This window comes from Halichoeres trimaculatus, unplaced genomic scaffold, assembly GCF_033239565.1.
Source record: "Halichoeres trimaculatus isolate MK-OKI-2021-1 unplaced genomic scaffold, fHalTri1.1 fHalTri1_scaffold_14, whole genome shotgun sequence".
In the NCBI taxonomy this organism is placed as follows: Eukaryota; Metazoa; Chordata; class Actinopteri; order Labriformes; family Labridae; genus Halichoeres; species Halichoeres trimaculatus.
The window spans coordinates 13054819-13071100 of record NW_027437192.1 but is presented as its reverse complement, the minus strand read 5'-3'; the positions used below and the strand labels follow the sequence as shown (position 1 = coordinate 13071100).

At 38.3% G+C, this 16282-nt stretch overlaps 1 protein-coding gene across 2 annotated transcripts; it reads left to right on the top strand.

Annotated features, from left to right (window-relative positions):
• The first annotated feature begins 723 nt into the window (after positions 1 to 723).
• Positions 724 to 15555, top strand: LOC141802918 (TBC1 domain family member 20). 2 transcript variants are annotated; one of them, XM_074686730.1, is made up of 10 exons: positions 724 to 966; positions 1779 to 1833; positions 2601 to 2731; positions 2830 to 2910; positions 4003 to 4189; positions 4303 to 4404; positions 7061 to 7202; positions 7904 to 8088; positions 9098 to 9207; positions 10156 to 15555. In XM_074686730.1, the coding sequence occupies exons 1-10, from the start codon at positions 897 to 899 to the stop codon at positions 10320 to 10322; spliced, it is 1230 nt and encodes a 409-aa protein (XP_074542831.1). In that variant the 5' UTR covers positions 724 to 896; the 3' UTR covers positions 10323 to 15555. The 2 variants fall into 2 exon arrangements, with proteins under 2 accessions (XP_074542831.1, XP_074542832.1); XM_074686731.1 differs by lacking the exons at positions 9098 to 9207; positions 10156 to 15555 and adding an exon at positions 8960 to 9095.
• The last annotated feature ends 727 nt before the right edge of the window (positions 15556 to 16282 follow it).

Below are 16282 nucleotides of genomic sequence, written 5' to 3'. Positions count from 1 at the left end.
CATAACATTTTAATTGAATTGACTTTCACTAGTTCATCCCTCACGTTGTGCTCCGGTCAAATTTGACCGATTTACAAGTTTTACTTTTCAAAAAACGTGTTCATTTGATCAGACCTAAGGTTTCATGACTTTGTGCACACAAAGAACCAGTGCTAAGTCAGGCACTGACCTGGAACTAGCATTAGCACCAGTAAGGTGGAAAAGGGGTAACAGAGGAGTTTACTTTCTATGGGTGTACAAAGGTATAAAATGGTTTCAGTACAAATGTTATCAAATTTGAAGTAGTTTGTGATTAACAGTAGGCTATACACTGCTGCATCTAGTTATTTCTTTTAATATATTTCTTGTAATAATCTAAATAACCCCGAAATTATTTTTTAGGACTGAGATTCTTGATGTATAATCTCAACTGTGTAAGGCATATAGATCATAAATAAGAAATAGAAGTTCAAAACTTGATTACATTATCTTAAGTTGGTAGAAAACAATCCAACACAATTAGTTATGATTTATATAAAGTTTAAGATTTTAATATTAGTCATTAAATTAACATTAGAACAAAATTGTTCAAAGGAAATGAATACAACATGAGGGTTTATACAGTCTGTGGAGTTAAGATCTTAAACTACAAAACTACAACCAAGTCAGTTTGCAGAGAACTGTACTTGTATCCAATGGAATTTATGCGCCGTGTCACGTGTCTGTTTCTGGCCAATTGTTGAGTAGCGTTGCCATGCACGTTAGATTGATCAAGTCTGGAACAGCTGTTGAGAGGAACGTTCACATACAGCCAAATTATATCGATATTTTCACCTGTAAAGAGACATAATTTCATTAGTCTGTTAGTCTATGGCGCCTGACAGAGTTTGGGTTTCGGTCGACGGATTATAAAGGGGATGAAAAGGCTCAAGAGGAGGAATCAAAAAGCAGGAGCTGTGGTGAATGGGAATGGATCTGTCTCAAGAGGTAAGTTAAACAGGAGATAGCTAACCAGGTAGCGTGAAAGAAACATACACTTGGCATTAAAGAAGACGAGTCATACAGTACTTATCATATATGCGAAGCCAGCGTGAACGCGTATAACCTGCTGCACGTGTAGCTAACAGGTAGACACGTCCTTCTTTGCGGTGAAATACCAGTGAACTTAATACTATTACAGCAGCCAGCTGACACAAATTTAACAGAATACAACAATCATGAGTTCTCCGCAGTGTTTCCCACCGGTTTTAACCCTCGGTTTTCTGTGTTTATCATGAAAGTAAACTGAAAGTACGTGTCTGTGGGTGGTGCTTGCGTGGCAGCCTGTCAGCCAACTTTGACAGTTTGGAGAGTTGCCAGACAAAAGAAGATGGACATGATTTAATGACCTGTAACTGTAGCAAAACATCACAAACAAGAAAAACTACTCTTAGTTGTGACATAATTTGACTCTGCTTTAACCCTTTTTGGTATTTAGACCGTTAAATTTTGTCCCAAATCACTACATTGAAACACAGTTTGAATCTATGAGAAAAACTAATTGCATTGTGTACATGGGGTTTGTTTTCACGCATTCACGTGTTTCTAACATTTACTTCCAGGTCTATTTATAACTTTAATATGACCTCTCTTCTCCTTCTCAGGTGTCAACCTTTGCTCGTCTTTCTCCTCACATATTCTCTGTCCATCTGTCCCCTGCCTGTCCCATTTTTCTCTAAACTTCTCAATGTCTTTTGTTCATCCTTATATTTTTATATACTTACTCTTTCCTTTGTTTGATTTCTCTTAACCTCTTCCAGAACCAGATTGTGGAAAGAAACAGAAGTTGACTGAGATCCACCAGGCACTGATCAGGTGAGAAACTACTAGCGCAGACTTGTGCTGTTTGAGTTTCTGTCTTACTCTGATTTGAACGACACTGAGACATAGGCTACATTTTGATTTGCCTCCTGGGAGTTTTGTCACAATTTGGATTTCTGATGGTGGTTGCCCAAGAAACACTGAAGTTCTATTACATTACATTTAACTGTTTTATACCACCCATGTCTTCATCATTTACAACTTCCCTTAAATTTTCCATCTGACGAAATGTGTTCCAAAAAATATGAAAAGTCTCAAGTTCCACATAAGCAGGGTTTATTTTCCCAGGTGTAAACACCTCTCCTTCTGCTAATTCCTGTTCCACATTAGACCCTCACCACTCTGCTCTGAGCTAATTTCACACATGAAGATTGCTCACATGTACCCAGAGGGATAGCGTGATGAGGCTCATGAAGACTTTAGTGACAGGAGGCACGTGGGACTCAGCTCATGCAGGGTTTAGCAGGACGATTTCATGATTTTAAGTGAAACACGAAAGCAAAATAACAGCCTTCTTTGTCTTTTAGCTTAGACATGTGGACACACACCATGCTGATAACGTGTCAGACTCATGCAGATTAAAAAGAATAACTGAAAAGTTCAAACCTGCATTTTGATGATTAAAGATTACACAAATTTAAAGGACCTTTGTTGTTTTTTTTAATCAAATTTATTCTATGTAGTCTGAATCTGAGAGCACTTCTGCTTGGAAAAGAGAAAGCAGACTGAACATAACCAAATTCTGCCTCTTGAACATGCAGCGATCCGGTGGACATTGAGACCCTGAGGGGAGCAGCAGCCAGTAAAGGAGGTCTACTCACAGATGAACTGAGGAGGAAAGTCTGGCCAAAACTCCTCAATATCAATGTGTATAATCTACCACATAAACCTGGTGGGTGATTATTGATTTTGATATGTAACTTAATAAAATTACAAACATTGACATGGTAACTCATAGATATAACAATACTATATAACCTACTGTTTCAGGTCGAGATGTGAGGAAGGACCACAAGGACTACAACCAAGTAGTCCTGGATGTCAGGCGGTCCATGAAGCGCTTCCCTAAAGGTCTGACTTCAAGGTTTTTTTTTTTTTTTTCCTCCAATATCAGCATAGCTCACAGCATCTGTTTCACAAACACTAACAGTAACAATAATAATAAAGTCGTCAATTAAAAAGCAAGAATTCCAGACACAAAAACCAACCCCAAAATCGCAAATGGAAAAAGACAAAGACAACATGAAAAAAAACCCAGATGATGAAAATTACCAACAACACAGGGATGCAGGCAACATCAGAACCAAAGAACATTAACTGAGACTAGGATGACAAAGAATGGCTGGAAGCTTAAAGTAATAGGATGCGAAATACATTACATTACAGAAAAATCAGATAGGAATTGATCGAGAGACAAGCAATATGTAAACGCAATAAAATCAATTTAGAATGAGAGATAGGTGCTTTCAACATAGAGTAAATATAATATAAACAAATAAATAAATGTGGTAAGATGAAAAATAAAATATGCTAATTAAAGACAATAAAGAGCAGAATCAAACTCAGTTTTATTGTCTTATTTTCATAAAATGATTTAAAAGATGCATTTGAATCTGCACACCTTATCTCCCTGGGTAGGTTGTTTCAAAGTCAAGGGGCGTTGGAAAAAAAATGCTCTGTAACATTTAGATTCAAGCCTTGATTTTGGAATGGCCAGGAGGTTTCAACCTGAGGATCTCAGGCTGCAGGCTGGATTATAAGAGGTCAAGTAGTTCTGTAACGTAGCTCAGAGCTAGATCTATGCATCTCTTAAAGGTAATTAGCAATATTGTAAATTAAATTCTAAAACTGAAAAAGAGACAGTGTAGGAAGGCTAAAATCAGGGAAATGAGATGTCGTATGTTAAATCCACCAAATGATGTGAAAGAAACGGAGACAGCAAGGTTTGAATCTAGTGAATTGGTTTATCTTTTTTATCCTGACTCTCTGCCAGAAAGAAGCAGAAAAAAGAAAAACAGCACACACTGATATGATAAATTCAACAAATGGGGATGATCTGAACAAGTTCCTCACCATGTTCAAGTGTCCACCAAGAGTTTTTATCAAAAGATAGAAAAGTCGTATTTTCTTGAATGAACGTGCTGATTCTTGGCGTCCTCTCAGGTATGCCGTCTGCTGAGAGAGGCGTCCTCCAGGAGCAGCTGATCGACATTATACTGGAGGTTCTGAGACGAAACCCTCAGCTCCATTACTACCAAGGCTACCATGACGTGGCCGTCTCTCTGCTGCTGGTGGTCGGGGAACGGATGGCCATCGCCCTGCTGGAAACACTGTCAAACTTCCATCTCAGGTTCTTTATCTATTGTGCTATTTAATCACCTTAAACTCATGGGCTTTTTTAAACGAATTTCATTAAGTAAATAATTCAGGGTTGATATTTTTTTCTATCTTCATTGACTACAGGGATTTCATGGATCCAACCATGGACAGCACCAAACACATATTAAACTACCTAATGCCTATATTGGAGCAGGTTGATACAGAACTGCATGACTTCATGATAAGGTACACCTCACTCTTTTTTTGTCTTATTTGATGCTATTTTTAAAGTTACTTTTTGGGGCTTTTCTAGCCTTATTACCAGATGGGAGAAGGCAGTGGATAGTGACAGAAACGGGGTGAGAGTGGGGAATAACATGAAGGAAACAGGCCACAGGCGGGATTCGAACCCGGGCCACCCGCTTGAGAAGGAACCTCATGGGGTGCAACCTAGACCGCCATGCTATCTGTGCTCTACCTTTTTTTTTTTTTTAAATCACTAACATTTTTATTGTTTTCAGATGTTTCATAACAGTAAGAAAAAGAATGTAATTGTTCAGAAACCAGACAATAAATAATATAGAACAATACCCAACAGGGGTGACATTGTCAATGTAAAACAAAGACAAAAACACAAAAACAAACTACCCCCCCCCAAATAAATAAATAAATAAATAAATAAATAAATAAATATTAAAAAAAACCCTGACAAACAAAAAGTATATTTAAAATAATTTCTATACAGGACTAGGGTACAAAGATTACGATGATTACATGTAAATAAGGAAACAATGGAATAAAAATAATACATTTCTGCAGCTATTACAAGAATATTTCAAATTAGAGGAGTGTTAAGTTGTCCACCTTTTACTGAAGTTTGTTTTCCATAAATGTAGAGGAAGTTGTCAGCCTACATCATTCTGGTTCTATCTACTTATCATCTTATAGTTCCTGCAGAAGTGGGCTATCAGACTTTTGCTTTCTGGAGAGGAATGGTTTAGATTGTCTATGACACTGCATCTCCCTTTTTTAAACTTTGACATTAGTGACTGGACCTCAAGTAATGTGGCTAACATCCACTAGAGGGCATCAGAGTGATGATCTTCACATGTGAGCCTCTCAGGGAAGCTTTTGAGAGTGTTTTTTTTTTTTTTAGTTCTGTTGAAAAGGCATCAGTAATAGTCTCATTGGGGAGTTTTAGGATCAGATGCTCCGGCAGCTGTTTCAGCGGCTTTTCTGTCCCTCAGAGGTGTGCAAAACATTTACCTTTGTTTGAGAGGTTTAATTGGCCAGAAAACGACTCATGATTCTTTTGCTGCTTATTGGAGCAAGCAATAAACAGATTTTAAAGAAACAATCAAGTTCCTGAAATTTAATTCCAGCAGCGAGTTCAAAACATGGTTTTGATATGTGCACACGCAGAAAGACATCAGGAAACACAACACCCTGCTTTAAAGTTTGGGAAATTCTTATCCACCCCCCCTAACCTCCCTTCTCATCTTTCCCTCTTTTATTGTATCACTTTCCTCTTCTTCCGGCTCCCACATATCTTATATTCTTTTATGTTCTCTCTCTTCCATTTCGTTTTTATGTCCCTCTCATCATACATGTTCCCTGCCCTTTGCTCTCTGTCTCTTACCCCTCCCCCCTCCATCACTCCCACTGGCTTCTTTTCACTCCTCTCCCTTTCTCTCCTCCTCTTGTACTTATCCTTCTTCCTCTCCTGAATGGTCCTATCCAATATTTATCAGCATCTGCTAAGAGTATCGAATTTACTGGACACTCTGTCAGAAATAACCACCTATTTCTGTCAGCACACATCAAAGACAGACCGGGAGTAGAGTTGGAGCGTTTTGAGCAATGTGTGAATGTAAAAAGAAAATGTTTACCTTTAGATCAATCAGGCTGAATCTCCAGTAACTGGTGTAATGATGAGTGATTGTGCAGCCCAAATAATTCATGATCCTTTGATGAAGCCAAACAAGTCTGTTTTTAAATCAGGGACAGTATCACTCAGCTTTTGTGAAGAGTTGCAGGATGTTTACAGTGGCTCTGGAGAAGTTTTAGAGAAAAAAGCCGTAGTTATGTCTAGGGATGGACCCTTTTCATATTTAAACAATACGGTACCAATGCCCAGGACCTGGCAATCGGTACCGGTACTCAACAATACCACTTTTTGGTACTTTTTTGTTCTCATGCGGTAAAAAATATCAATTTGTATAATAATAGAGTCTACGATTTTTTAAATCCTTGCCATGCTGTGTTCATGTCCAGCATGAAAAATCTCCTACTCTTCCACTCCCTCACGGTCACAAAGATGCATTTAGGTACCTTAACATGCTCCCTTTTGATTCTACGTGAATCGGTACCCGGTACTTTTGACAGAATTCGGTTAGTACCTATAAAAGTACCTAATTCAGTACTCATTCCTGGTTATGTCATTACAGTGATCTCTGGTCAAGTTGATTTAAAGGAAGACCTGTGGTGCAAACCTCTTTAAGGCATGTCCGATCTTTTGTACAACAGTAGTTTTTTGTCTTGAGGATAGCAAAACATTGAAACATTGATTGTATAAGTCCATTTTTAATATGAGAAGTCCTTTTTTGTTTTGTGAATTTAACAGTAGCAATCAACCTACTGGTCAGATTTTAAGATAGAGCGTGAAAGTTAACTTGTAATTTTGAGACAACAAACTTTATTTTCTCAGGATGGTCAGAAATATATCTATTATGTTTGGGAAACAAGACTTGTTAACTCATCATCTAAAAATAAAAGAGAAAACAAATCTTTCTCATCAAGACTTTAAAGGGCCTCCATACCTTTATGATTAAATAAAGCTTCAATCAAAACAAAACAGGAAAGATTTCAAGCGTGTGCTTTTTCTGTCTCTTTTTTTTGGTAGAGCTGAGGTTGGAACCATCTTCGCACTGTCCTGGCTCATCACCTGGTACGGCCACGTGCTGTCGGAGTTCAAACACACTCTCAGACTCTACGACTTCTTCCTCGCCTCACACCCTCTGATGCCCATCTACCTTGCTGCTACGGTACGTAAACGGCTTCGAAGCAAAGGAACCAGGAAATGAAGGACAGGCGGGGTGACTTTTGTTCTGGCGTCCAGAGCGTTCGCACATGAATACAGGATACAGCGCACAATGTGGGGGGGAACTGTGAAGTGTCTGGACTGGTTAATTAGAAACCTCCTAATGAACAGATGAGGGAGCGATAAAGAGAAGGAAAGGAGGGCAGCATGTGGATACACACTGATAAGAATCTGTTTGTAATCTGTCAATCCTTGTTAAAGAAAAGCTGAATTTCATGTGTGATTTCTTACAACCATTCACACAGATTGAATGTTTGCAGCTGTAGTGTGTATGTATGCACTTAGTGTGTTAGGATGTATCATCTTTGAGGTGAGTATTTGAATGTGAGGCAGATTTCTAAACTGATGTGTTTTGTGCATGTTAATTAGAGTGTACATTGAGCTTGTTTTTGTTAAAGGATGTGTGTGTGTGTTTGTGTGTTGGTGAAGGGGCCGGGCAGAGGGAGAGCTCTGTTTGAAGTGTGTGAAACAACAAAGCAGAATGTAGTTCATGTTTCCTCCAAGGCTGAGTGCAGAGCACAGCAGGGGGGGTTTAACTCCTCATCTGCCTGCTCGCTCTGCCTCTCAACTGCTCAGTGTACAGTTTATTGAATGTAACCCGCCTTTGCAGCTCCAGTGTTAAAGCCCTTATGTCCTCCTCCTCAGATTGTGTTGCACAGAGAGAAGGAGGTGAAGCAGACAGAGTGTGACATGGCCATGGTCCACCACCTCCTCTCCCGCATCCCTCAGGATCTACCATACGAACTTCTGATTGGCCGGGCCCAGGATCTGTTCGAACAGTATCCTCCTTCTCTGCTGGCCAAGAGAGCAGCCCTGCAGTCTCGCAAGAGGTGAGGGGACAACAGCTGAAACAAAAAACGATCAATCAAAACATTTAAAAAAATGGAAAAGCAAAGGAAACTTGTGAGACACATCGAGGCAAGGGGTTTTAAAACCAGGATGCATGAAGCTGAAGGCAAGTGCTAAATTTAAAACCAGGGTTTAATTTAAGTATTCATACAATTTGAAAGAAGTATTTACAAGTCATAATAATTTTTTCAATCATTATGAAATTATTTCTGTAGAGGTTTTTCTTATTCAAATCACATGTCTCGGGATATATATAGAGCTAAAACCTGCAGTGTTGTTTCCATACATTTACTTGTTTCAGTTAAGTGTTTCATCCTGACTAATTATGTTTTTTAGTTAAATCATTCAATTTCTTTAACTGTGTGCTTTCAACAAATGTCTCAAAAGTGCATCATAAAAATGTCTGAGAATGAAGTAAGAGGACTCAAGGTAGTTTGATGTAATTCCATCAGCAACCAACAGGGTGTGCTCTAAAAGCACAACCAGACTGGCACCATAAACACCTTGTACATGAAGTATGTGTGTGCCTGTGTGTTTAACCATGCATGTGACTATTCTTTATTACTGAGAAGAAACATTTGATACATAGCTTCTCTTTTTTTGTTTTTGAAAATCCCTCCATCAGTGTTACACTCTCTGTTCATGTCCTTCAGTTTTACTTGGAGCAATTGTTTAGGAGAAGAGGTGACATCACTGACATTAAAAGCCTTGACTGACTGATCCTGAAAGATGCTTCAGCCCCATAATGCATCACTCCCATAGCTTTAATGTGGAATATAAAAGAGCTACTGAGTTTTATGTCGATCATATAGACTCTGACTTTTCCATTCACTGTCTTCATCCATCCCCCAGTCCTCTTCTTCACGTTATCCCATGCCATCCACGATTCACCTTTGACCTGACTCTGTTCTCCATCCTCAGCTAACAAACTCTCCTCCTCCCTCCCTGCTCTGTTTTTCCATCCTCTTCCCCTCTGTTTTCTTTCCTCAGTCTGTCCATCAGCACCTTCAAGGCATTTCAGCTCTCCACCCTCCACCAGAGGCCAGACTCTGTTCTCCAACGACTCACCAAGGCCCAGGGCTCCACTGCCTCCGGACACGGTAAAAATAGTTACTGTAATCTTATTAGTGACCCTGAAGAAGGACTCCGCGCAAACAGACTTGAATCTCGTTTGATTCTCTCTGAAGTTGCTTTAAATTAATAAGATTATCAAAACAAACGATCCAATCTGCCCATCAAGTTTGTTTGATGGGTCTTCATATCATAAATTCTTCAGAACAAGGCAGCTGTAAGTAAGCCATCCCCTACAAACACTTCCTTCCTTTGAGCCAATCAATAACAAATAAACAATGGATGTAGCCCCCCCCCTTCAGACCAATCAAATGCATATTTAAATATGCCAGAAGAGATCAAAGAGATGCTTTATTCCTGCAGGTTTTGTGAAATCTGATCAGCAGCATCTGACATATTGACTATGATGTACTGGCAAGCAAAAATGTGCTGTAACATTCCCCTCAGGCCAAACAGTGAGTTATTAAAATTGATGCACATCATCTCTGCAGTTTCATCACCACTCATTCAGCAGCATCCAAAATAAAAATCATAAATAGAAAGAAAGAAAGCACATCATGGCAGCAAATGAAAGGGGTACAAGGATCTCAAAACTGACAAAGATATGAACAAAAACTGAGTGGTGGTTGGGGTAAGCCCACCTGGGAGTAAAAATCAGGACATTACTGTAAAACAGACAAAGTTTCATCAGCTATTTTCACACTGAGTTTGTAAAAACTATAAATATCTCAAACCAGCCTATTCTCAGCATTAAAGTGTAAAACTTCACTTATTGTCCAGGTTTTTCCCTGTCATTGTCTCTACTTCTGGTGTTTGACATCATCCGACCCCTTTTTGTTTTGAACCCCAGTAACAAATACCCGCCTGCTCCCTCTTTAAGCTTTCAGCACTTTGAATCCACTTGACCCTTTCATGTGTCTGCTTTCCGCCGTCTGACCTCCCTCCTTGTTCTGTGCTCGTGTCCTCTCGACACTCAGGCCTGGAAGTTGATTTGCCCCGGGACCGAGGCGTGCTGTGGGGGAAGGGGAACAGGATGGTGAAGATGGCAGTGTGGGGGCTGTCAGCCACGCTCGGGGCGGCTGTGTTTGCCGTGGCTCAGACGGCTTTGGACTGGGGACCTGACGTGTTGCTACAACTGTTTTGACCTGGCAGTGGGAACGCAGTGTGTTGAATGCACACACACACACTGACGCACGGTGACAGCCTTTAGTTAACAAGCTCCTCAAATGGACCATAACCAAAAAGACATAGACACGAAGACTAAAAGCAACTTGATGAAATTGCTTCTGCTCAGAGGACAGCAGGACGAGGCCAGTTTTCTTAGTGCCAAACAGGTTGTTGCTGCTCAACCTCAGTGAACACATATAACTACCAGTCAGCCTCAGGTTATGTGTGAGTGTGTGTGTGTTATATGTGTCTGAAAGATGTATCTAAGACTTCATATCACATTAGAGCATGAGTTGGTATCAAAATAGGCCAGCAAATATTGAACAAAAAAGCCATCTATCAAAAAAAACCAAAACATAAGATGACTACAAAGAGACAAAAACTAACTTTGTAAAGAAAAAAAATGAAATCAAAGTTACATCATGTCAACAAAGAGACACCAAATCACATCAAAGAGACAAAAATGTCATATCACTCCAAAGAGTTTCATCATGTCAACATCATAGACAGACAACTACAAACCCCCATATAAACAACCAAAAAGGATGCTAAACTACCATTTAGAGATGCAAAGGAATGCCTCAAAAAGGAGATAGAACACATGTTTGTGTAAATGAAAGAAAATAAAAAAACAAAGGTGGGAAAAAAAAGCTTAGAAATGCAAACTGACAACAGAGGTTAAACATCACCACTTACTGTCCGTGTGTGTTAAACATGAACACTTTTCGTGTCTTCTAGACAGCTGTTTCATTAACTCGACATTTTGCATGTGCCTCTTGCATTTTCTGTCTGCTGATTATTTAGCTGATGTATCCCTCTTAGCCCTCCATGCCTTGTTTTGCTGCATTTCTGTTGACGTTGTTTAAGCACATTTGTTAGTTCAGCAGCCATATCTGAGAGCCAAAAGTGCCTGTAGCCAGCGCGATGACACATGAATACAAATTATTAAAGAGTATTTTTTTTTTTTTTGCTGAAAGCTTCCAGTAGTGAGGAAAGGAGAGAAACTTGAGAGAAAAAGGAAAGATGGAGGAGTAGTGGGGGGGGTTTGCCAAGACTCTGCTAATAATTGTTGTACTTAAAGTTTCACAGTTTTACATGTACAGTAGAGTCTGGAATGCATAATAAGCTGTTGCTGCTTGTTATTTAGCTGTTTATAATAGTTTTGACTGTTGTGGCACACCACTTTTGAATATTTTTGGGGAGACACAAGGACTTTTACATTTTTAAAATATTTAGTAGGTTTGCTTCAACATCCACCCTGAGCGCTCTTAAACAGAACTCCTTTTTACCCAGTGTTTCTTCCACGTCTTGTTTTTCTTCAGCATCTTATACTCTTAACTTACCTAAAGATATCATTTAAGTGCAACAATTTAGGGACATTCTCACAGATTATATTATCTAATGCCTTAGGAAAAACCGGTTGTCTTTTTATTGTCCTATTAGCATTAGAAGAAAATACCTGCATCCTTTGAAGGCACCATGGAAGCTATGCATCGCCTCACACTCTGAGAAGTAAATATTAATAATACAGGCTGTTTCCACCTGAGGCACATGCATATGTACAGAGCAAAGGAGCTTTCCAAACAGCAATGCATGCTCTAGTTGTTGACTCATATTCTGAAACATTTATCAGCTTGTACCAGCGTAGCTAAGCTGCTGCATCTGTAAACACAACTTCACTGGAGTCACTACATTCTCTCTGTCGTCTGTTGTCAGGTGTAGTCACTGTGTCGCCTCTGTGCTCAGCAAAATTCACCCTGTTGATACTTCATGCCTTGGAGTATATGAATTCAGCTGGTTTGGCTTTCTTATGTACCACACTGAAATAACAAACGTGTCGTACTAATTCAACCAATCCCATGTCAGACCTCAGGGCATCTGAGTAATTATCAAACATGTAAATCAATCAATCATTCTAGTATAAGTGGTTAATTTCAGGCATTTCATCCAAAGGTGTCAGTTGCTGTGACACTGATAGGTGATAATCAGTCACTTTATTAGACAGTCAATAAATCAATGGCCTGTGGCTCAGGTAATTGGCTGGCACTTGTCAGTTTGCATTCAGAAATCCAGTCAGTCATCAAACCATTGGTGATGATTGAAAGGGTTTATCTTCTTACATGTAAAAACACTCACATTTTTGGGGGTATTTTTTATGTGATGTTGCATGAATGTGTGTGTGAAAGTCAGAAAGTTTTCTCCTGGGTCAGTTTCTTCTTTTCTTGGAGCTTTTCAGGCATTTTCTGTGTTTCTTTATGTTTAAAGGTTTTGGTGTTGTGGCTTCAATGTTAAAAAAAGAACAGCATAGTTATTTATTTCAACAACAACAAAATAATCAGATATTTATGGATGTATATTTAGAATGAAAATGAGGTATGAGAAGAAAAAAAAATCACCATTCTTGTGATAAATGCAGGGATAAAAGCAGTTTTTTTTCCGCTTATGAAACTTAAACTATGTTTGTCTTTGTGAGTCTGACTGGCAGTAACACAGTACTGGTCGATACACTTAATAATTTTTTCACATTAAGTTGTAAAGATGATATATCCCATTCTCATTTCTGTGAAGTTTTGGTTTGTACACCTCTTAGCTTGTCTTAGCCTAGCATAGATAAGCTTAGATTAGTTTTAATGTAATTGATCTAAATTTAGCCCAGTATTGCCTGGTATGAGCAGCTTGGATTATTTTATTCTTGGTTTAATTTACTTTGCCTTAGCCAAGCCTGGCTTCCTTTACCCCAGCCCAGCATATTTTAGCATAGCTTTGTCTGTCATAGATTAGCACGTGTAGCTTAGAACAACATATCTTAGTTTAAATTTGTTCAACATAATTTATCTTAGTATAGCCTAGGCTAGCATAGTTTATCTTAGCTTAGCATAGATTGTCTGAGATTAGTTTTAATTTAATTGATTTTAAAAAAGCCAACCCCAGCCAATCCAAATGAGTATCTTAGATTAGTTTTGAATTAATTTGACCAGGCTTAGCCTAGTCTTGTTTAGTTTATTTGAGCACAGCATAGCATAGCTTAGTCAATCATATATTAGCCTGCATAGCTCAGACTAACATATAGTTAGTTTAGACTAATTCAGTTGAATTTGTCTTGGTGTAGCCTACCTAGCATAGTTTGTCTTTGCCTGGCATAGATCAGCTTGTTTTAAATTCAGTTGATCTTAGTGTAGCTCAGCCTAGCTTTGTTAGCTTGGATTAGTTTTGACTTATTTACACTTAGTTTAGCCAAGCCTACCTGAGCCACTCAGCTTATTGCAGCCTAGCTTATTTTATCATAGCATAAATCAACCTAGCATAAATTAGCTGAGCAAGTTTAGCAAATCCTAGCTTTGATTAGTGTAATTTGATTTAGCTTAATCTGAAATACTTTATCTTATCTTAACCTGACAGTTAAAGTAAAGGGTTAAATTGATAGCCAGACTGTCCTGATGCAACTCTACACCTTCAAGCACCTTTAAGGTTTACAAATCAAACGGTCACTTGTTTTTTTTTAAATTCATATAAATTTTCAAATGTTTGAACAATCATTTGTCATTTTCAGTATGGTTACAGTTACATTTGCCGGGCTATTGTGAGCAGAGAGTAGAAACCATCAGCAGCTTGATACGTGGGATATGTCATCTTGTCTAACTCTATGTGGAAAATGGTGACTTAAAAAGCATGTTTCCTAAAATTTTTTAAATGTTTGATTCATGTGCTATCTTAGTTTTTAGATATAAATAAAACTCAAAGGGAACAGCTGCCGCAGGATGGTGCATGACAAGCTTTGACTTGCATTCTGCTGTCATTTCGTAGCTCATTCTGCTGTGAAGTTAGTTCAAACGTGGGCTTTAATTTTACACAGATTTTACCTATTCATGCATTTCATGTTTTTCATGATGTGAATAGTGATTTATTAATTAAAAAACAACAGTATTTGCATGTTACCTGTGAGGCTTACACTTGATTGGCTGCCCAAGACATAATTATGCAGAAAGGAAGCTTTTAAAAGGGTTTGTGATCTTCAAACAAAGTGAAGATTGTGCTGTTCTGTTGTATTATATTTATCATCTAGACTAGCACACACACACTCTTACAGGATGAGAAGGGTGAGCGGTGCCAGATCATAATGAGGATTTAATTTCTGCCCCTGGCTCTTGGCGTGCTAGAAACAGTTTCTCCTTGCTCCCCTCCTTTTTTTTTTCTCTCACATTCACACTTAAACACCTACAACAACACCTGTACTGGTCTCAGTCTGGCACAGGCCTTTGATAAAGAATTATTTAAGCATGATAGCTGGTGTATATTAAACATGCCAAGATGTAAAAATCAAAAGGTGGATGTTTTCAGATGGTGAGCTCATGTCGTAACTTAAAGAAAGATCTTATTTGAGTAAAGTGCAATGTACTATGGTACTTTAAGTGAGTCATAGTTAATCAATTCTTTGTTTTTTAATCCTTTTATCTCACTTGATTTCTACCCACATCTGCAAACACTTTAAAGCTATTTTGCACTCCACCTACTATCCATCCTGTTAAATCTGTTTGCCAAATAAATGAATGAAATGCCATGGATGATTCATTCCAAAAAAGTTTAGATCATTTGGCTTGATATGACCAGTTTTTACGTAATTATTAAACAAGTGATGCATCATCTGAAAAATCAAACACTTATTTTTTTGTTCAAAGAAGGTCGACAGTTAAAGAAAAGAGTGCTGAAGATAAATTGGAATAATGAATAAAGGAAAAAAAGAGATGATTTTGATAGCTAATGTTTTGGTTGAAGTAGATTACATTTGACAGTAGCTCAAATCCACATTGACAGCCACTTGTTGAGTTAAATTCAAATTACTACAGCCCCCCTCCCCAAAACAACAACACATTTTCTGTGCATCAAAATAACTCATATTTCATGCCAAATTATGAGTTCACAGTCGTGTTATAAGGAGCCTGAAGCTGAACTCGCAGCAAGCTCGTGTTGAGCCTCTCATGACCGCTCTGTCCTTCCCTCAGGTCTGAAAATATCCCAGAAGACTCGACTCGCACCAAATGCTTCAAGAGATAATAAAACATGCCCTTAATGTGTGCGCATTGCTCATAATATGGTTCAGAAACATTTGGTACAAACTGCATCCTTGAACATATCAGATTCTTTGCACTTTGTTCTTCTGAAGTGGTTGTGTGGAGACAAAGAGATGAAGCTGTTTTTTTGTCTTTGAATTAATAAACGAATAAATGAAGAAAACTCTTTTGGTAATAATGTTCTTTCTCTTTACTCAAGATCTGCTTTTCAGTATTTTCACGAGCTACCATTTGCTTCTTCTTTGGCATAATATTAATGTGATAATGTTAATGTGGTAGTTAAGGATTTGTAAATGAAACAATAAGTTGATTTTTGAAGAAGTCAAACACCATTTATTGAAGACATTAAAGCTCTTGTGATTTTGGCGTCCTCTTTGGAGAAACCAGTACCTCCTACTTTTTTGCTGATGTTACTGGTCCATATCTTGTTAAAATACTTTGTCCTGATTACTTTTAATGGTTGAACATATCAGCAAGTAAAAGTCTTTGCCAAAGTTTTTCCAAATTAGGTTTTCAAGGTAGCATGCAGTTGAGTTCACTTCATCTGACACCTACCCTCTGTTGGTAGTTTCAGCTAGTAGTTTTTTTTTTTTTAATCAAACAGTTTTGATTATTTCAGAATCTTCAGCTTTATGTATATAATTTTTTTCCAGTTTTATGAATATATGAGCCAAATTAAACCAATAGAAGTTGAATTTCGCCCCTTTTTTAATGCTTTCTGTATTTATTGGCATTATGCCACCACAAGTCCCCAAGGCACAATGTTTATGAGTCTTAAAGGGCCATCTTAAAACCACATCCACTACAAACCAAATGACATAGCTGTAGTTATGAGCTCGTCAGAAGTTCAGTGTGATGTGATGTGAAC